This window comes from Mauremys mutica, chromosome 12 (assembly GCF_020497125.1).
Source record: "Mauremys mutica isolate MM-2020 ecotype Southern chromosome 12, ASM2049712v1, whole genome shotgun sequence".
NCBI classification, from domain to species: Eukaryota; Metazoa; Chordata; order Testudines; family Geoemydidae; genus Mauremys; species Mauremys mutica.
Genome location: NC_059083.1, coordinates 30,429,832 through 30,451,542, shown reverse-complemented (window position 1 = coordinate 30,451,542; position 21,711 = coordinate 30,429,832). Strand labels below are relative to the sequence as shown.

General features: G+C 46.1%; 1 protein-coding gene and 1 long non-coding RNA gene across 2 annotated transcripts in view; one reads left to right on the top strand and one right to left on the bottom strand.

Annotated features, from left to right (window-relative positions):
• Nucleotides 1-21,711, top strand: part of LOC123346103 (E3 ubiquitin-protein ligase TRIM39-like) — a 701,805-nt gene that overhangs the window by 14,295 nt on the left and 665,799 nt on the right. Inside the window, exon 6 of the mRNA XM_044983325.1 lies at nt 4,386-4,445. Coding sequence (XP_044839260.1) covers nt 4,386-4,445 — 60 coding nt within the window. The remainder of the gene's footprint in view (nt 1-4,385; nt 4,446-21,711) is intronic.
• On the bottom strand, nt 9,067-19,841 carry LOC123346127. The gene is made up of 5 exons (XR_006572931.1): nt 19,819-19,841; nt 19,138-19,158; nt 13,530-13,556; nt 10,330-10,362; nt 9,067-9,110 (listed from the first exon to the last, which is right to left on the bottom strand). It is a non-coding gene; the product is annotated as an uncharacterized LOC123346127 (long non-coding RNA).

The window sequence follows — 21,711 nt, the reverse complement described above, 5'->3', positions numbered from 1 at the left end:
ATCCTCACCGTAGGATTAGTTTGTGGTTCCTGAAGTACTGCAACCGGGGCTCCACGCCGACCTAATTTAGAGCCTCCCTGTGCATGTGCTTTAGCCAGTAAGGCTAATGTTCTTTTTAAAGAAATATCATCAGTGATATGCATATTAACCATTTCTCTTAACTGAGGAAGGGAATTATTAACAAGCAGACTGATATATGGCAGTTCATCTGTTTCTTCTTTGATATGACTCCGCCAAGCTGCACTTAACCGCAAATGAAACTGATGTGGAGTTTCATTAGGTTTCTGCTTTAAATTAGACAGAATTGCTACTCCAGCTTGCCCTGGGTGCTGATTATGTTCCAATAGGGCTACTGTCTCTTGAAAAGTTTTCTCTCCTACCCTAAACTTAAGTGGCAAAGTACTCCACAATGCTCGATTCACTGTGAGTTGTAAGATTTTAACCCAATCCTCCCTTGGTAAGCCAAACACTTTTGCTGTCTCCTGCACACGTTGTGCATGCATAGCAACTGAAGAATCCTCCATCATTCCTACTTGCTTTGCTACCAGGTCTAAGGTTTTAATATCTGTAACAACTGCTACAGGACAATCAGAATTGGAACCTGCAGTTCCTTCTTCTGGATCTGAATCTGAGCTTTCATCTGAGCTTAAATCTACAATTTCTATTCCTTGCCTCCTTCTACCTGGATTCACATTTTCCTCATCTGAACCATCAAAACTTTCCACTGGAGATAATCCTGGATATCTAGGATAATTTTCCATGAAATGTCTATGGCTTACATTCAAAGTGTCTCCACACTGACGCAGGACATCCCTTAGTCCACTAAAGTCTGGCGTGGTAGGGCGTTCTACCGATACACTAGGTGATACCAGCATATACCACGGGGGTGTAGAGGACCCACGAAATTCCTGGGGTCTAGGCAATGTTGATTGCCCAAATGCCAATAAATGTCCACCCAAAGGAACTGGATTTTCTACTCTATATGGTGCTAATGTAACATTGGGTGGAGGAGCAGGAATTCTATTCCCTGCTTGTTGTTGTAGCTCTCTTTGTAACTTAGAGATCACTACATCACATGCATTAGCTACCTGTGTTACCTGTGATACGGCCTCCTCTAACCCTTGAACAATGACCGATTCTAAAGGTACTGCCTCTGCACTTATAGAAGCTGTCTCTACAGAAGCAGAAATCTTTTCCTCTTTCTCTGCTTCTCTGTTTGTGTCACTAACTGCTTCACTGACTGTGACACTTGTCTCCACCTCCTGAACTGTCACTTCAGAACTTCCGTCCTCTACCAGCAGACTGTCAGTGACTGCTGCACTGCCAATTTCCTCTGACTCCACAGATTCAACTTGCAAATTCGCTTCTGAAGGTACTGTGTTTGCTTGAGCTAATTCTCTTGTTTTACTTCTAGTTACTGGTCCAATAGGATTTTCTACCTCTCTCGGATCCACCATACCAATAGGGATGGGAATCAATTCTTCAACCTCCTCTGCTATATTTTCTCCCTTTTCTAGTTCTTTAATCTTTTCCAACAGCCGACCGCGGTCTACTTTATAGGCTACTAGCATCTGCTGAACTTCCCTGAGTAACTCCATCTTTTTATCCAATTTCTTTCCCAATGAACTACAAGCTACAAGCAAGCATTCAACAGCTATTCCCTTCACCACCTTAGCTCTTTTCTTTTTCTGCTCTGTTTCATCCTCAAATACATTAGTCACAAAACCCCATGGGTTTCTCTGCTCAGAAATCATTCCACTATGTTCCTGAATATATTTCCTAGCAAAGTTAGGAATTCCAACACACTCCACTCCTGTTCTATCTTCACTTTTAACACTCTTACTACGAAATAGAGAATTCATCTCTTTCTTTTCCTAGTATATTCACTAGAATCTAGTATAGTCTAGTATATTCACTAGAATCTATCCTCTGTTGATTTACTTCTGATACACAAAAAGGCGTCCCTTTTACAGAAACAACAGGAATATAACCCCTTAACACCGGTTTAAGCACTGTATCATAAAAGTCCCAAGTAAATAGAGGGAGCGGGGATACTCTCTTCTCTCTTCTCTCGATGGCTTATAGCAGATCGAGAGGTCTTTCCCCTCTGTCGGGACCTGCCAAATATCGGGGAATACTGAGGCAGACGGATCAGAGGTGCAGTCCGGAAGAGTTAATGGGACTAAGATAAGGTATCTTTGAACTATTCAAGTTCTGACTGATTGCGGCCTTTCTGGCGGCTATGAATACCTTGCTTTATTAACTCCCCGCCACCACTAGTGTGGGTCACCGGATCCAGGTGCGGCTGCGAATTATTTTATTCGGTACCATTCATTAACTTCTTCAACATATAAAAACCCCTTTCTGTGCACATATATCACTTTTAAACTTTATTACTTTAATATTCAGTTAGCTAATACAGTTAAAATCCTTTAGGCAAAAGTGAAAGTAAAAACCTTTCGGATGTATAACCACAATACAAAACGGAAATACTGGGCGTGCTGCCAGCAGCAATAACCACAGTTGATTCTGACTCTGGTTTAAGAGAAAGATTTCAGAGTTTTACTGAAATTAACTATTTACTTGCGTTTCAAAGAAAAACTCTCCAAAGGGTCCAGAAATATCTCTGGATTCCTGTCACACTCCTTAAATCTCCTCCTGGCTGGCTCGCCAGTCTGTTGCCTGATTTGGGGAGGGTTAGTAGGGACAGTGGAATTTATCCACTTAATTTAGTTTTATTTAATAATTAATTTTCTAATTAATTAAGAGTGTTAGTAATAATTAATAGATATTAATAATATGGATATGGCTCGCCAATATGTGTGATCAGAAGATAAAAGTTCGTCTTGAATCAGGCTTCACAGAATTTAATACAAGGAGATTGGGGTATAACAGGAATTAGGACTGAGACAAAGTGTAGTCAAACAAGACCTTTTATTTAAAACCAATAAAACAAGAAGTAAATGTAAAATGTTAAAAGCAGTTTGATTACAAAGTTACAAAATATCACAGTTCTTTAAGAGATATGATATGATATCTAATGCACTTTGCAGCAAATAGTACTAGAGTGAATTTCACACCTCTGCTAGAGGAAGTATAGTTATAAAGAAACTGGTTATGAATTAAACCCTTCTTAGCATAGATGCTTTAGAGGTGAAGTAGAAATTAAGAATTATTTCATACTTACAGCTGTGAAAGGACAGAACACTACGACTTATCATTAGTTGACAGCTTTCGTAGGTGTAGGCAGGGTGAGGCGATGAGAATAGAAGGATGGGTGTATCGCCTGCCCTAATGGTGGATTATCACACCTTTTATAGGGAGAAATCCTTCCTCTTATGCCCAAATTTGTCTTTCCCCATGGAAAGGTGAGGGTACCTGTTTTCATAGGCTGACCTTTGTGTGCGTACTAATGACAACTATCTACGTATCTTGTGGTAGACTTGTTGTATTTTGTGGGCAGAAATACCCTACTTTTGCACCTAACTAGGTGAAAGGTTAGCAGATATTCAGAAAGTCCCTAGACAATTTGCGTAGGTTTGTTTCCTATTATCACTTTTCTGAGTAAGGGTCTTAAAGGTTGCTTTCAGCATCACAGAGGAAATAGGCCAGGATGTCTGGTCTAGAAGTTTCTAGGTATCTTGCGTTTACAGCTATTGCAAATTCTATTAATCTATGCAGCCTACACACTTTTATCAAAAAGACATTTTATACAGACCAACAGATTAATCCTCAGGGCTACAAAGGTCTGCACCAGCCCCTGCAGCCACTGAACAGCAGAGTCACAAATGGCCCATCCCCTCTCTGCTTTTGCCGGTACAGGGGGGAATCTGGCCCATTGAGCCAACCTTCCCCTGCCTCAATTCCTACTTTGATAAAATGGTTTTACTGGTATTTCTATTTCTGCCTATGGAGGATGAGGCCCCGTCATGCTGCTCTCTGTAGAGACGCTGAGTAAACAGACCCAACAGCTCACAATTAGAGCCAAGATTTAGGAAACTCTCAACATCCCGTTAGTGTCAAAGGGACCAAAATGGGTAAAGTTACTTTTATGCCAAAGTCTTTGTATGATCTGGGTCTAGGTTATGATAAAAGGCAGTAAGTGAAAGAGAGAAACCAATTAGAGTCTGAAGGGTGGGAGGGGATGATGAGGGAAAAGTAAATCTCTCTTAGAGATTGTGTGTCCTGGGATAGTTGTGAGGTTGCAAGGATGTTGGTTCCATTCCTGGGAGATGCCTGAATGAGAGAGGAAAGAGATAGTTTCAGACCTTTTTATATTAAATATCTGAATGTTTCTCTTTCATAATTAAAATAAAGTTCTATGAGTTGAGAGTTATAAATATGAAAGCGTAAAATCTCATCTTCTTTCTCCTTCCCCCCTCCAGCCACTCTGCCATCTGCACTAGAGACAAAAAGAGGAGGATCCCTAGGAACATTCAGACAGGGTGAGATTGCCGCTGGAGATTGTCTTTAAATTATCAGAAAACGTCTTCATAAGATTGTAGCTACAGTTATCAACCAAAGCAATACTGACCATGACACACATGGCCCTAGAAACAACACACTGAACAGTGAGGAGCTCCCACGCTGAAATCACACAAACACTCCTGACACCAACCTTAGTGCTGAGTTCATGCCCAGGCTGCTGAACAGAAAATCTCTCACTGAGCAGCCTGTGAACAGAGCTCTCTGCCCTGAGGGCTGACATATCCCTCTGCTTTACCCCGGTACAGGGGGTCTTCCCGTCACTCTTCTCCAACATCCTGCCTGTCCTCTGGGCAGGGGTGGGCTCTCCCATTGGAGCTGCTCACTGCTTCCTGGATTGGGGAGATGCTCTCTCTGTGACGCTGTCAGCTCCTCCCTTCTCTCTGGGCTGGGGATGGGGCTATCCCACCCAATGCCATTTCCTACTCTCTTTTCTTAATTGGCTCTTCCTACTCTGGCTGGGGAGTGGAGGCTGCATTTAGGGGAGGGAGCTTCCCTCTGGGGTTCAAAGCTGGTACCTGACTCCTCTGCTTCCTCCTCACCAAAACCTTCCTGGCTGTGTCTCTGATGCTGGGAATGGAGCAGCCCCAGCAGAGGAAGCAGGGAGCTGAAGCCTCAGCAAGCAAATGAAAAACTAATGAACTGGGTCTCATTACACAGACTGAGGAACTGCAGTGACATCTCTGCTCAGTCTCAGGTGCCCAGGACAGAGGCAGCTCCCTGGGATCCAGGCCTGTCCCAGCCAGGACAGGGCTGCTGGGGAGTGGGAGAAATGGTCCCAGCCTATGGCCGGCTGCAGTGAGGGGACAGAATCTACTTTGGCCACCTCTCAGCTCATCAGGCCGGGGTAGTAATCCTGTTCTCCCCGCACCTACAGCCCTAGGTGCTGGGGATTACCGAGGTCATGCCAGGTCACCTGCTGCACCTCCTGGCTCGAGTGAAAGGGCTGACATTGCATCTTGTCAACGTCTATGCCCAGACATCCAGCCTGGAGTGACTGCATTTCTTCCAGCAGGCATCCGCCTTCCTCGGTTCTTTAGATCAGGGCTGGCCCACAATATTTTGGCATCTGAGATGGGGAGCTCAAATGATGCCCCTATGCCCTCTCGCTTGGGCCAAAACTTTGAAAGGTCTCAGTTCTGCCTTCTTCCTGTTCTACTCCTCTCATGGTACTGCTCTGCTACCTACCCCAATAAAGGAGAACTAACAACTTAAAATGCCTTGTTCAAAAATTTTAAGTAACACTTTACTATGCAGACAAGAAAAGTTACATTTGCTGTTCAGACATTTGAAAGTTAACACTGGCATTTTTATCTGTGTGAATAATCAAAGTGGTGCTTTCCGTGCCTTCTTGGTTGCAAAGATTTGAACTGCTTCCTGCTGAAGGGCCAGTCTGGGCCAGCTCATGCTCTATTGAGATGGTTGCAAGACCGACCAGCCTCTCCTGTGGAGCGTAGATGTGTTTTATTAACTTCAGCTTGGAGAAGCGGTGTTCTCCACTGGCAACTGTTAAAAAAAGTATTAGAAGTATGAGCAGAGCAACAAAAGCATTTGGAAAGAGGGTGATCATCTTATTTCTGCACATTTATTCCAAAACAGCCTTTGGAGTTGATCCTGCTGAAATGTATCTTGAAATGGCTTTCAGTTCATCATCTAAATCACTTGCATCAATATCGCACATGTCATCATGCGTCAACACTGTCTCTAGTGCCCTGCATTGCTGGTGTAGGTCTTCAGATATAGTGAGGAGTTTTGGAATATCATACAATATCCCAAATATACTGCTGTGTTCCTTGAGCTGCATGAAACGTTCTTCAACTGGCTGCATTGCATAATCTAGCACCTGGTAAAATAATTCAACTTTGAATTGTTGTTTGTGGGTCTCTTATGGGATTATTCCATGTCTTGTCATCAAAATGTCTTCTTCGGTGACTCTTGTATTCTTGAATGGGTGGGAAAATAGCTTCAGTGTGAAGTTCCTCTGCCAACTTCTGTGCACTCTTGAGAACGTTTTGAAATTCCTCATCTGACTGGTAAGACTGTAGGTATGAGTTTGCTTTGTCCAGTTGTTCCATTGCTCCAGATATATCAAGATCAACACCTTGGAGTCTCTTGCTTACATTTATTTCAAACAGTATGTCATGCCACAACACTAAGCCACACAGAAATGTGAAGCTATGTATGTTTCTGGTGGTTCCATTTCCCTCTGCCATGGTTCTCCCATGAACAGTTCCTGTCATAGCATTATCCTCCATAATGGCAACTGTGGCATCATCTATCTTCCCAATCTGGTGTTTGATAGGCTTTATCGCCTCCACTCGACTTTCCCATCATGTGGCACTGAGTGATTTCAGTGTCAGAGAGGATGTTCCCAGATGTTTCTTCAAAATTTGCCATTGATGAAGCTGATGCTGCATCACTGACCACCAAGTTCAATGAATGAGAGCTGGGACAAAAATATCTCGAGGGTTTAACTCTCCGATCCATGTTTGCACTCCTCTGTTCTTTCCTCTCATGTTGGCACCATTATCGTAGCCCTGACCTCTCATGTCAGCTATCACAATTCCCATATCTTCCAGTTTTAAAGAAGCACATTTGTCATACCAGTCCTGTAGTATCATCAATGTCAATAAATTCTAGAAGATGTTCTCTGATAGTCACCACTGTAGGGACATTTTTACTAGGTTCTACAATACGCACCATTAAAGTAATTTGTTCCATATGGCTGATGTCAGGTGTGCAGTCCAGAAGAACAGAGTAATATCTTGCTGACTTCAGATCTGCCACAATCTTCTGTTTGACTTTTGTTGCCAGTAACTGTATGATCTCATTTTGAATTGTTTTTCCAAAGTAGTGGGGTGTGTACATTTCTTGGGTGGTGACTCTTCTGAGATGCTCCTGGAGTACAGCATCAAACTCAGACATCAGGTCCACAATTTTAAGGAATTTTTCATTGTTTGGCACATACAGCTGATCTGAAGTGCCACGCCGTGCTAGGTTTTGGGTAGAAAGCATTCTCACAATGGCATGAGCCTTTTCAGAACATTTGGCCAGTAGAGAGACTCTGATGCAATCTTCTCTTAATGCTGATCATCTATGGTGGCCTTTAACAGTAGTCTCGTCTCAAGCTCTTTCCACCTATGGAATGCTCTCCGGTGATTTGCTGCCTTCTCATGGCATGCCAGATTTCTAGCCAGATTTTTCCAGTCCTTTGTTCCCGTAGAACCCAATGTGGCTGGAATATTAGACTGGAAGAGTTTGCAACACCACTCACATCCTCACTGGGGCCGGAAGGCTCACCGTGAACATTTGTGTCTATGTATCTCAGGAGAGTTCCTTCCTGCTTAGATAGAAAAGCTTCCTTTGCTTTCTTTCTTTTTCTGAATGCTGCCCCAGAGGGACATTTTCTTCTTTCAGTCATGACTGCTGTTCTGTGCCAGCTAGAGTGGCTCTCAACACTCAATTGAAGGGGACAAATAAGCAGGCTGGTAGCAGGGCCTGAGTGAGGGAAGATATCAGCATCTTAAGGGCCTAACTGGCGCCTACTACTTCAGTTGACTGCCTGTTCTCCTCAGGTGGCTTCAGGGAAGCAGCAGGAAACAGGAAGCTCCCTGTCACTGAGAAGCTGGTGTTAATCAGTCAGGCTCCTGGGGGTGCTCGAGAGGTACATAAGAGGCTCCTCCTCCTCTCTCTCCCTGCAGCTCATGCTGCTTTCTGTTATTTCCTTTCCCCTTTTCTCTTGCCTGCCTGTTATGTCTCTTGTGTCCTCCTTCCTCCAGCACAGCACTCCACCATCTCTGTGCATCTAGAGCAGAGAGAGTACATATGCACCAGCAGCAGACACAATTTTCTACACTCTGGGTCCTAGTGGTGCCCCCTCCCCCCACCCCCAGTCTGACACCTGAGGCGACCACCTCAATTCACCTCTTGGTAAAGACAGTCCTATCCCAGCCTCCCCCCGGCCTGATTTCTTCCCCTAACGCTCTGATTCTCTCTCCCCAGTGAATGTGACTCTGGATCCAGACACGGCTCATCCCAACCTCGTCCTGTCTAAAGATGGGAAAAGTGTGAAACGGGGACACACACGGCAGCAACTGCTCAACACCCCTGAGTGGGACATACTCTGAGTGGGGATCCCCACCACACCCCGAACCAGGGTCGGATTCTCACCCCAGGGACGGAGCCCAGCGGGAAAGTGAAGATTGGGACTTCATCACCAGCATCGATAAATGTCACCTGCCCCCGGTCACAGTCCAGACAAACTCGGATCCTGCTGTGGACCCGGCTCAGGGTCAGGGGGGTCACAGGGGAGGTGAGAGCCCAGAACTGACCCCCCCACCATCCTACAGCCCAGATCCCCCCCTCAGGGTTACGTCTGATCCCTCCCTTCCTTCCCACAGACTCTCTGGCCACCCCCACAGCCCAGAATCGCCCATCCCCCACCTCCACCTCCCAGCAATGTCTCCCCGAGGTGAATCCCTCACAGCCCAGCACACAGGGCTCAGTGTCAAATCTCTCAGGGTTGTCGGGCAGATCCTGCCGTGTGTCTCCCCGTCTCACACTTTTCCGATCCTCAGACAGGACGAGGTGGGGATAAGCTGTATCTGGATCCAGAGTCACATTCACTGGAGAGAGAATCAGAGCGTTAGGGGCAGAGCTCAGCCCTGGGGGAGGGTTTGATGGTGTCAGTGACAGAATCTGCCCCAGCTGGGGAGTGACTCAGAATCTCCTTCCCGCAGGATTTACCCATCAGCTCTGAATGGGGAGCAGCTCTGAGATGTCAGCACAGTGCAGGGGAGAGTCACGCCCGTGGCAGAGATGGGCCCTGCAGCAAAAGGGTCACTTGTGCCAGGTCTGGGACTCAGGCTCTTTCAGGTCCTGCTGCACATCTCTCCAGGGAGGGGACTAGAGACCCAGGTGCCAGGGGGGGGGCATAGAGTGGTGAGAAACTGAGCTCCCTCTGCTCAGTGCTCACTGACCCGCCTCACCTCTCCCTGCAGTTTCCCATCTTAAACCCCATATTCCCAGATGAGAGAGATCATCGCTGGGCGGAGAGAACAGATCCATCCAAGCCCTGTGCCCTCAGCCTACGTGAAAGCAAGGGGAGTGTTGGGGGAGAAGGAGCGGGAGGAGAAGGAGGGAGAGCAAGCAGAGAGATGAATGGAGATGTGACAGAAGGGATCCCAGAGGGGAGAGAAAACCATATTGGATGAGGAGGAGGGGCAGGGGAGGCCCAGGGTGGCAGCAGCACGTGGAAGGTTATAGAGAATTTGCTATGAATGTGAAAACAGCAACTCACCTGCCTGTTCCCCCCAAGCAGCCACCATCACCAAACCTCCAGGCCCTTCCACCTGCCCCCACTCCTACTGCCTCCGCACCAGCCCCATTCAGCTGAGGGCCTGCTGCTCTCCCCACCCTCCTGTTCCTGCCAGGCACTGCCTGCCTTCCAGACCCTTCCAAACGCCATCCCATCCCTCAGCCTTCTGGGCTCTTCCCAATCCCGCTGTGTCTCCCTCTTTGCACTCTCATGACTTTCCCCCTGGGCTCTCCCTGTACTCTAGCACCAGGGTTCTCATGACTTTGCATATTTTATTTCCTCACCTCCCCATTTTGTCATTTGAAATATCTTTGTTTCTCTCTCTAATAGTGTCTGGATTTACTGCTGTACTCAGGCCATGGCTACACAACTTCCCTCCTGTCCCGATGTGCTGGGAAATGCAGGATGCTTGTGAGCTCTGCCCTGAGCAACGAACTCCCCTCCCATGGCCACAGTCAGGGGAAAGCAGCAAAACGTTCTAACTGCTGCTGAGACTGGCACATTGATAGAATCTGAACTTCAGTTACCTTCTTGTACAGGTGGCGCAGAACTTCCCAGCCCTGGAAACACAGAATCAGAGATAAGAGCTCATCTGAACAAGCACAGTAACAGAAATTAGTGTTGTAGAGAGGGAGGCCACTCGTCCGGGATTTAAATGGACAGGCCTCTGTTTGAGAGGTTTATCCGATGTCCAGCACCGGGTCTAAAATGGATGTGATTTTGTCCAGTGCTGGATGGGGGACATCACTCCGCCCCCTCTATCTCTGAAAAATGCGGCATGACCTCACACGCACCATCACGCCAATGAGGATGGGGTGGCACAGGGTGGCTCAAACCAAACCCGACAGTCTGGAAATGTCCAGCCTTCTGGGAGTGACTGAGTGGCTCCTTATGTGTATAAAATGTTACACTGGGAAAAAGATACGTTCTAGAGTTCAGCATAAAGTAAACAATCCCCAAATACACGTGTGAGCATTTCTCTGTCAGTGGCTACAATTTTAACAGACTCTTTTTTCCTTAGGAGAATTTCTATCACTTTTATAATTATTAATAATCATGAATTAGACTTTCCCTCCTGACACTCTGAAGTGACATTGCCAGCCTGCTACCAAAGACGTGGTCCGTCTGCCATTCATGTTGCTGGCCAGTCTCCCCTGGAATTCAATGGGAGGCCTGAGGCACGGAGGGGAATTTTGAAAGGGATGGGAGCAGGGCTGAACTGAGAATAATTCAGAAAAACAGAATTGAGGGATAGTTTCCCTCGCCCAACCCTGCAGTGCTGACCGGCCCGTGGCCCAGGACTCTGGCAGTGATGTAAAGGGCCTGGGACTCTAGCCACAGCCATGGCGGTCAGAGGCCCTGGGTCCTTAATAATCTCCAGGCCCCAGGGCAGTTGCCCCTTTTGCCTCTTCAGCCCTGAGTGGGAGAAAAGGGTTTTCTTTTGGCTCCTGTGAATATGATATAAAGGCCAGAGGGCAGCTGGGGTATAGGAGAAGATTTGATATTTTCCCTTCCAAGTTGTCCACTGTCTGGAGCAGGTTTTTGTCCCTGCAGACAGTCGCTGGGGTCAGGGTCACCCTCCTTAACTAAAGATAGAGAATGAGCATGAACTTGTTGGCTTTTGGTACAATTTTCAAAATCCAGAGTTCCTAGGCCCCATTTTCCAAAGAAGCCTGAGAGTTTAAGTCCAGTCTTCTCTCCCCACCACCAAACTCATGCCCGTGTTACCCTTCCCCAGTCTACTGACCCTGACCCACTTTTCAGGCTTTTACCTCCTTCACTGACCAATCTGTCCCACCCAGTCTGTGCTGTTCAGTTTAGGAGTTGGGTAGGTGGCTGGCATAGATGTCTCTCTCTCTTAGTGCACTGATTCTTAGCACGCACAAAAGATAAAGAAACTCTCTGGCAAGCATGTGGTTTGTGATGCAAAAATGAGCAAATGCAAATAACGTGTGTCCATTTCTTTGGCTCACATCCCTCTGCTGTCCTGTTAATTTCCAAAGCTGGATGGTTCATCTTCCTGTCTGACACTGGCAAAGACCGTACTAACTCAGCAGACACGTTAACATACACACAGACACCCATTGGTTCAGCCCGATGCTTTATCGGCCCCATCACACACTGATTGCAAAGACCACAGGCCAGAGGTACATGAGGAGCTAGAATAATTGAAATGATGCCCACCAGTTCCCAGTGTCTGTACCAGTTACTGCCTGTAAAGCTCCTTTCTCCACTCTCGCTACCCTCCTGTTGTGTTCTGTGGCAACATATTGTGTCCCTCGGGTTGGACCATTAGCCAGTGTCCTCTCTGTGTGTGTGTATTATCATACAATCGCCAGTTACATGATCACACACTGTTTTTGCCACAGGACCCCTGCCTCATTCTTTCACTGGCCGGGATGGATGCACAAGGGGTGAGAATAAAGGGTGCACAGGCAAACATAAAACCAGCATTAACTAACTCTCAAGTCTTCAACATTGCAGCCTAAATCATATTCTGTTCAGGGGATTTGTGCAATATTCTGTATTTGTATCATGTCCCCTCTCAGTCCTCTCTTTTAAAGGTAAATGTCCCAATTTTTTCAATCTCTCCTCATGCTGATTCTCATTGCCTCTCTCTGAGCCCCCTTTTCTTCTTCGATATCCTTTCTGAGATGGGGTGAGAAGTACTCAACACAGTGCTCCAGATGAGGGCAAACCACTGATTTACCTAATGGCTGTATAATATTTCCATGTTATTCACCATCCCATTTTTATGGATTCTCATATTTTGTTTGACCTTTTCCCCAGAGCTGCACAGTGAGCAGAGGGTTTTGTCAAGCTGGTCACTGTGAATTCCCAGTTGCTTTACTGAGCTGCTGATGCACTTATTTTCAAACCCTGTAATGTGAATGAGTTGTTCAATTTTTTCCCTCTGTGGTATGTTCACTGATCACCAGTGCACTTCATATCCCACCATGTTTCCCTTTCACATAGCTGGGGGGGTAGGTCCCTCTGAACCGCCTCATAGTCTTCACAGGACTTGACTAGCCAACCTCAAATGTGGCCCCCAGGAAGAAGAATCATTCTCCATGGGGACCACTCCCGCAATCCCCTGTGCATCCCTCTATTCCTCTCCCACTCCCTCCCCATACCACTCCTCTCCTGCCCCATCTTCCCCAAGGAATTCCAGAGCCCACACTGGCTCTCTCTGGGCCCTTACTGGCTTCCCATGCAGCTTGGATCCTGCCGTGTGTTTGGAGGGCTACAGTCAGTGGGTGATGCGGTCTCTGTATCTCTGTGTGTGACCAATGGGTGTCTGTGCAGTAAATGTGCTAACCCCTGCTGGCTGCCATGTACCTGTGCCACGGCTAGAGTAGTAGCAGCAGCAAATGTCTGGGCACATGCAGCCCTGTTAGGGCTTCTGAAAATTGAAACGAGCAGCCTAGACATTAACCTGCCCTGGCCCAGCCCTTTGTCCACCTACCCTCCCAGAGCCTCCAGCCCCATCAGGGACTCTAACAGCATCTAGCTGAGAATCCACTGAGCTTCCAGTGTGCACAAAAGAACTCCTTAGGTACTCAAAATCACACTGTTGGCCACATAAACCTATAAGTCTTTTCACCTTACTACAGAGCCGTCCCTGCCCCAAAGAGCTAGTGTAAAACGTTAACTGTATGAGAAAAATGGAATGGAAATCTCAGGGCAGGGGGAGCTTTGGATATTGATGCAATAGGAGCTTAGTTACCTGGGAAGACGATGTTTCTTCTCCAGTCTGAAACCAAACACAGAGAGGGATGAGAACTCAGCTGAGCAAATGCAGCAACACCAGGGCTCTGGGATGAAGAGCAGCTGGCTTAAGCAGAACCCAGACAAGAGCAAAGTGATTGAGAAGCAGGGACACATTTTGAAGAGCTAGATGAGACTCTCCCCTTCATTCCATTGAATTTGTATAGCCCCATTCACCATAGTTGAGGTGCAAAGACTCGGGTCCTACGTGATCCTTCACTAGGCCGAGCTGACCAGGTAGCATCAGTGTCTAAACATCTCAGCTCACTAGGAAACTCTGCATCTTCCTGTGGGCAAGGGTCTGGCCACAGTGATCCCAGGCTCTGGCACCGCCAGGCTGGGTTACTGCAGATCACTGAATCCACAGCTGAGTGTGAAGGCTCCAGCTGGTACCTAATGCAGCTGCCAGCCTTAGGCCACAGTGACACATCAGGCCCATGTTCCAGTCCCTTCACCGGCTCCGAGTCCCCTTCTGATGCCAGTTTAAGGCCTTGGTTTTAATCTGCAAATCAATTACAGAATCCAGCCCCAGTGGAGGCTGTTTGTGAGCTGTCCAGATAGGAGGCTACAGAGGCAGAGCATTGTATGGGGCACCCAGGTTGCAGGGCGGGGGTGACACAGCCACCCCTTAGTCTGGATTGTACCCTGGGTATGTCACAGTGACACCCTAAAGTAAAGCTCACTGGCTAAGCAGGGGATAGAGATGCCAAAACCCAGTGAAAATCAGAGCGGGAGGGGACAGGTGTTCCTGCCTGATGTTATGAATTCCCCTTGGAGAGCCCTAGATACCATTTGACCCACCCTCCCCTCTCCCATGTTTAAAGCCAGAGCTGATTGGACTCCATGGAGAGCCCTTGTTTCAGCTGAGTGATTGCTAGAGCTGAAACCGCTGATGAGCAGGTCTAGGCAGAGGTGTAGTGAGCGCCCGCTGTACCCTCCGACCAGAGGGTGCCCCGCAAGGAAGGGGGCCCCTAAAAGTGGCAAAAAAAATGTAAGGTATAACTAGTAAGTGATGTTTATTGACGCTATTGCACAATCCATGTCGGTTTTATTGACAAAACCGTGAAGTCATTATGATACATCATAATGCTATTGGCTACATCAGTTGTCTGTCGGTCAGTTTCGAATTTTAGTTGGACCCATTCAAAGAATGTGTATTTGCATTCATAATGGCAGTCGGCGGCTAAATGTTGTTAATTTAGTTGTTTAATTTTTTATCGTTTCCAATGCAGAAGCGTGCTTTGTGATGTTTAAGAGAACGTATAAGAGCGGAGCTAGTAAACGAAAGGCAGCAAAGATGCCGAGAAGGAACTTGAGAAAATTCCAAAGTTGTCAACGTATTTTGCGCTGCAATCCAATGTACAGGTACAGGCACATGAAATGGACAGCGCTAGCAGCGACGAATCGTATCCAGAAGTATCCAGAAGTGCTTCAAGTGAGGTCGAAGGTGAAGCCAGTTGTTCTACCAAACAAACTGTGACAGATATTCCAGCTGCTGACGGGAAAGAAGTATCTGAATCTGAACCACTGACTGATGATCCAGGAGATTGGCCGTCTATAATATCGGACAGGCAAGTGTGTGACATTGTTGCACGTGGCCCACCGCAGCAGAATGAAAGTTACAAATTTCCATTTAACGAGGAAAGACGGAGGTTCACAAGTACTCATTTCTATCGAACCATGGCAAATGGCGAGAAAATAAGACGTTCATGGTTAATGTACTCAGTTCAGAAAGATGCCATTTTTTGTTTTTGTTATAAATTATTTGGCACTGGCGACATACCGCTACGTCGTGGAACATCTGCTTGGAAAGCACTGTCAAAAAGACTTCAGCAGCATGAAACAGGCAAAGGTCATCAAGAGTGTATGGTGAAATGGTTTGACCTTCGGTCAGGCACAGTAAACCGTATATCTATTGACCAACTCGAATTGCAGGCTTTTCTGAAAGAAAGAGATTTCTGGAGAAATGTTGTCAAACCCATGGTTGATGGCATTATTTTCTTGTCCGAAAGAAACTTGGCATTTCGAGGAAGTAATGAAAAGCTCGGCGATCCTTCGAATGGCAACTTTTTGGGACTGTTTGAATTGCTTGCAAAGTATGATACTGTCCTCAGCGAACTTTTACAGAGGATTAAGAAGGCAGAGACACATGTTCAGTACCTCAGTCCACAGATCCAAAATGAGCTGATTCAACTTGTTGCCAGTAACATTCAAGAGGCCAACATAGCGCAGCTTAAAAAAGCAAAATATTATTCAGTTATTTTGGACTGTACTCCCGACGTGTCACATGAAGAACAGATGTCTGTGGTGTTACGCTTTGTTGAATGCAAAGGTGAAGATAGTGTCAATATTCGTGACGCGTTTGTTGGTTTTCTTAATGTTCATGATACAATTGGCGAGGGCTTATTGGAAGCGTTTCTTGAAAAGGCAAACAATTTAGGAACAGACATTGCTGACATGAGAGGCCAAGCTTATGATAACGGCGCAAATATGAGAGGAAAGAATAAAAGAGTTCAAGCCCGCATGCTAGAAATAAATGACCGTGCCTTGTATGTACCATGTGGAGCTCACACTTGGAATCTTGTGATCTCAGACGCGGCAAAGTCATCGAAATGTGCTGTTGACTTTTTCAGTCTGATTAACGGAATATACGTTATCTTTTCTTCTTCACCTTCACATCGGGATATACTTCAAGAACATATGCCAATATCTGTTAAAGGGTTATCGGACACTCGTTGGGAGTCGAGAATTGATGCTGTGAAGCCATTGCGTTATCACCTTGAAGAATTGTGCAATGCTTTGTCATCTTTGCGAGAATATGCGCTCGAAAAGATGGCAATACAGCAACAGAAGTCGGTGCGCTTTTAGACCATGTTACTACGTGGCCTTTTGTTCTGACTGCGTACACGTGGTATGATATACTATTTCACGTCAATAAAACCAGCAAATTAATTCAGTCACCAGATGTGTCAATTGACGTACTGCAGGCAGAAGTCGGTGCTACAATGAAGTTTTTGGAAGACTATCGAAATATAGGATATAACTCTGTGGTCACAAATGCACGTGAAATAGCAGAGCATATGGGTATTGAGCAGGTGTTTCCAGAAACCAGGGTGTGACATAAGAAGAGAATGTTTGATTACGAATGTGCTGATGATTTGAGTCGTCTTTCTGCCGAAGAAAAATTCAAATCGCAGTTCTTTCTTGTTCTCACTGATCAGGCCATATCTTCTGTTTCGTCGCGATTTGACCAACTTGTGGAGTGGTATAAGTTGTTTGGATTTCTGTACAACGCTAACAGCCTGAAGCAGTGTCACAGAGAAAATGAACTGGAGAATCACAGCAAAAATTTTGAAAGAAAAATGGGAGACATTGATGCCAACTAACCCATAATGGAATTGAATCGTTTTATTTATGTCATCGAGAAAGAGAGAGGACCTGTCACGGCAAACAATTTTTTAACATACATATACAAGAGCAGCCTTCAGGAGATATATCCGAATCTTTGCATTTGCATCAGAATTCTTCTGACCACACCAGTTACTGTCGCCGGTGCTGAAAGGAGCTTCAGCAGAATGAAACTGATCAAGAATATCCTGCGCTCAACCATGACAGATGACAGGCTTTCTGCGCTTGCAGTTATCTCAGTCGAAAACAAGATTGCCAGATCTCTGGACTATGACGCATTGATTAACCAATTTGTGGAGAACAAGGCTCGAAAGATGCGCTTTGCGTAAATATGGAATACATGTACACTGTAGGCCTATATATACATAATATGAACCCTGTATATTGTATAAAATAAATACCGCATTCCAGTTTCTGCATTGTAAGGGGCTCCGGACATATGTTCGGAGGGGGCCACGTTCTTTGTTGCTACGGCCCTGGGTCTAGGGGCCAAGTCGTAGACCTAGTGTGGGGACAGGGCTGCAGTGAACAACATGGAGATGCAGCAGCAGCCACGGCCTGCTGGAATCCCTGGGAGGTTGTGGAACCTCAGAACGCACCATTGCTGAAGTGGCAGTGGGGGGCCAGCAGCAGCCGTGAGAACAGCAGTGGAGCTGAGCGGTGGCAGAGGTAACAGCACCAGAAAAACGAGCAGAACCAGCGGCAGAGGCATCAGCCAGCGGTGGCAGAGACAGCAGCCGCAGTGAGCCAGTTCCAGAGGCGTCGCTCGATGTGTCTCACCCTTTTTCAGGGATGGGAGGCAGTGAGCAGTCAGTGGCATAGGTGCAGACTTCCCCTCTGGCTGGTGGGAGCTTGACTCCCTGCTCCACCCCAGGCCCCACTCCCATTCCACCCTCCTCCCCCAAACCCCTCTCCCACCTCTTCCCACCCCTGCTGTGCCCATTCCACCCCTTTCCCGAAGTCCCAGGCCCCCACCCTGCCTCTTCCCCACCTCCTCCACCCCCAAAGTGTGCCGCATCCCTGCTCCACCTCCTCCTTCCCAGAGCACCCTGAGTGCCGTGAAACAGCTGTTTTGTGACAGGCAGGAGGCACTGGGAGGGGGAAGAGTTGGTCAGCGAGGCTGCCAGTGGGAGAGATGCACTGGGGGAAGGGGGGAGCTTGGCTGTGGGTGGGTCCAGAGCACCTGCTAATTTTTCCCTGTGGGTGCTCCGGGGCTGTTGGCACCTAGAGCCAGCGGTGACAGCGATAGCAGCAGCAGCAAAACAGTTGCAGAGGTGGAGGCAGCAGCAGCTGCCTTGCTCAGTGCCCCCCCCCCGACCCACACACCTTTCAGGGGTGGGAGGTGAAGCCATGTGAGGGCGCCTCTGAACTCTGGGTCTTGGCTGATTAAGAACAACCAACTGTGAGTGGGCTGCAGTGGTGGGAGAGGCAGTGGTGTGTTACAGGTCATTCACTCATTGGATTTTCACATGGCCACGTGGGAAACTGAGGCAAAGGACACTGCCCAATGTACTGCGGGGTGGGGGGTTGCTCAGGGTTACATGCTTTGGAATCATGGCCGTGGTGTTTTCCCAAAACAATGCTGGGAGCCCTTTGCCTTGTAATATAAGTTTTCTTTTGTTACACCCAGACTCGGGGCGGGTGAGTGGGAAGTTTTGTCTCTTATCCTGTGTCTACACCAGCACTTTTGTCAGTAAAACTTTTGTCAGTCGGGGTGTGAATAAAGCACGTGCCTAACCTACATACGTTTCATGGACAAAAGCACCAGTGTGGACAGTGCTGTGTCAGTGGGAGACACTCCCAGTGACGTAGCTAGTGCCGCTCGTTGGGGGTGGTTGAATTATGCTGGTGGGAGGTTAGCACAGAGCGGCTACACGGGAGACCCGATTGCAGGGCAGCTGTAGTGGTAGAGTGGTGCCGCTATAAGCTTTAAAGGGGCCACTCTAGAGCCTTAAAGAGGCCCAGGAGTTATATTTTCCCAGATTATTGGGTGGGATCTCAAGGTTTTTCTGTTTTGTGTTGCTAAGAGGAACCCTTGACATTGAACCCAGCCCGTGTTGCTGCCGACTCCACCTGGCAGAAGGGCAAGAGATTGATAGATCCAGAGGTAGTTTCAACACCACGGAAAAGGCTGCATTCAAGAAACAGAAAACACTTACCAAGTTCTCTTTGAAGATCATCTAGGTAACACAGAATCAGAAACAAACACACTAATTAAGTGCTTCTCTTCTAGGATGGAATCAGCCCCAGTCTCCCATCATGGAGCCTGTCCCTCACAAACCCATTGACTCAGACTATGGGCAGGGAAATCACTGAGGTCTCGGGAGAAGAGTCGCTTTCCAACCCACAGGCAGGGCACAGAGCACCTGTGAAGTCCCATAGGATGTGGCTACACAGCAACTGAATACCCGCAATTGACCTATGTCAGCTAACTAGGATCATAAGACATGGGAGTTAGAAACCTAAATACCTTTAAAAATCTGGCCCTAACTCCCATTGATTTCAATTGGCATTAGGTGTCCACATACCTTTAGAAAGCTGCCCTTAGAGCCCAATCCCGCTTCCTTGCATATTACATGTTCCCATTCGCTTTGCTGGGAGCGTTCGGTGTGCACGGAATGTAATACCAGGTCCTAAAATTATCAACATTATTCTGCTAGGGATGTGACTTGTGCATTTAGTGTTCGATCCTACACATGTTGAAATCAAAGGCACAGCTCTAATCGACGGTAGCAGTGGAGCATCAGGGCATTCATGTTTTTCTCATTTAAAAAAATAAAACATGAGGAGACAAATTAATACAAAGTTTTCCTTGTTGGAGAAAAGGGCACAACACTTACCGATTTCTGTATCACGTTTCCCTGAAAACAGAAATAAATATAAAATATGATTAGGAGCATTTTTCTCTTGGCTATATGGTTGTCTGAGTTTTTGTGAAAGTTGAACATTGTGTATAACTTTTCATATTACCTGTTGGGGTGAAATTTATCAGGCTTAATCTCATCCCAATTTCCTTTTAACATTAAATGAAAAAAAATGAACTCATCCTCAGATATAATTACACACAAGATCCACGTTGGACCAAATTATTTACTTGTCAGATGAGGCAAGAGGACATTTGAGGCCACATGGTTCCCCCATGTCATGGTGCTTCCAGCACCATGTGGATTTCATCCTCAGAGAAGATACATTTCAAAGAACATTTTTCTTTCTGATTTCCTCTTACCCACATACTGAATAATTATCAATACATTATCACTGATAATTCATGTGATTTTCAAATTGATCTCTTTAATAATAATCATCATAAATAATAAAACAGCAAACAACTTAATGGAAAAGGTTTCTATGTGGAGAAAAATTAAACTTTACTGATTTCTCCAAGATGTTTCTCTAAAGAAATGAAATAAAGAAACAGATGTAAATACAAGTTATTTAAGAATATTTTCAGTTAATAGAGATTTAAAGGCGTGTTTTCATTATGATGAAATGCCTGGCCCCTAAATACCAAACATTTCATTCATGTTTTACTAACCATGTGGCCACACTAGAGTTAAGTGTCCGACAGTAACTGACTATTTTCAAGGATTTACAAATTCTGAAAGTTTTCAATTCCTTATGGAATTTGGGTCCTGATTTTTCAAGGCATTTAGGAGCCTAACTCCCACTGATTTCAGTGATAGCTGACCATATACCTATTTAAGAATCTAGACATTAGAGCCCAGTCCTGCTTCCTTGTATTATCTCTCCAATTCCCATTTGCTTTGCTTGCAGCTCTGGCGGTGCAGACTGGAATTTCTGGCCCTCAAATTATCAGCATTATTGTTTTAGCGATATGACTTGTGCATTCAGTGCTTAATCCTACACTCACTGAAGTCAATGGCAAATCTCTAACTGATGTTAGTGATGCAGTATCTGGACTTTCAACTTTTTCTGGTTAAAAAAAAACTGCACCTAAAAAATTCATAAAGAATACCCTTATGAGGAGACAAATTTGTAGAAAAGTTTTACTTGTTGGAGGAAAGAGCATGACATTTACAGATTTCTATATCCCCTTCCATTAAAAATAAACAGAAATAAATTATAAATTCTTATTAGGAGCATTTTTGCCTTGGTTATACAGTTGTCTGCATTTCGTGAAAGTTGCCCCGTGATTATATCAATTCATGAGCCTTTGATGGGTTTCATATTCTCAACACCAGAAGAAAAAGTTTTCCCTTCTCCATCTCTGACTTATTGTTCCTTCACCACTGTCAGAACTCAGGTTCAGGCTCAGAGCTCATGTCTATTCAGACCCCTCTTTTCTTTTCTACTGTGTATATATTTTAATATTACCTATTGGGGTGAAATTAGCCAGGCTTTGTCTCATTCCAATTTCTTTTTAACGTTAAATGAATTAAATCACAAGACAACTGCTCCCCAAAATAAAATCACACAAACAGTCGTTATGGGGACCCAACTGTGTACAAAATATTTTACTGATCAGAGGAGGGAAAGATGACATTAACTCAAATTCACCAAAGTCACCATGGTGACTGATGGACGGGAATAATGCTCAGCTGGGTGGGAAGTGGTCAGAAAAGAGCGAGGAGGTGAGAAGGGTTTTGGCTCAGTCTTTTCCTCCACCCCCCTTCCCCAAATGCTCCATTCAGCTTAACTTGAGGCCGTTCGGGGGCAGAAAAATTCTGAGCCTGTAAAAGAGGGCTGGTGGCAGATCACTGCCTCCTGCAGCA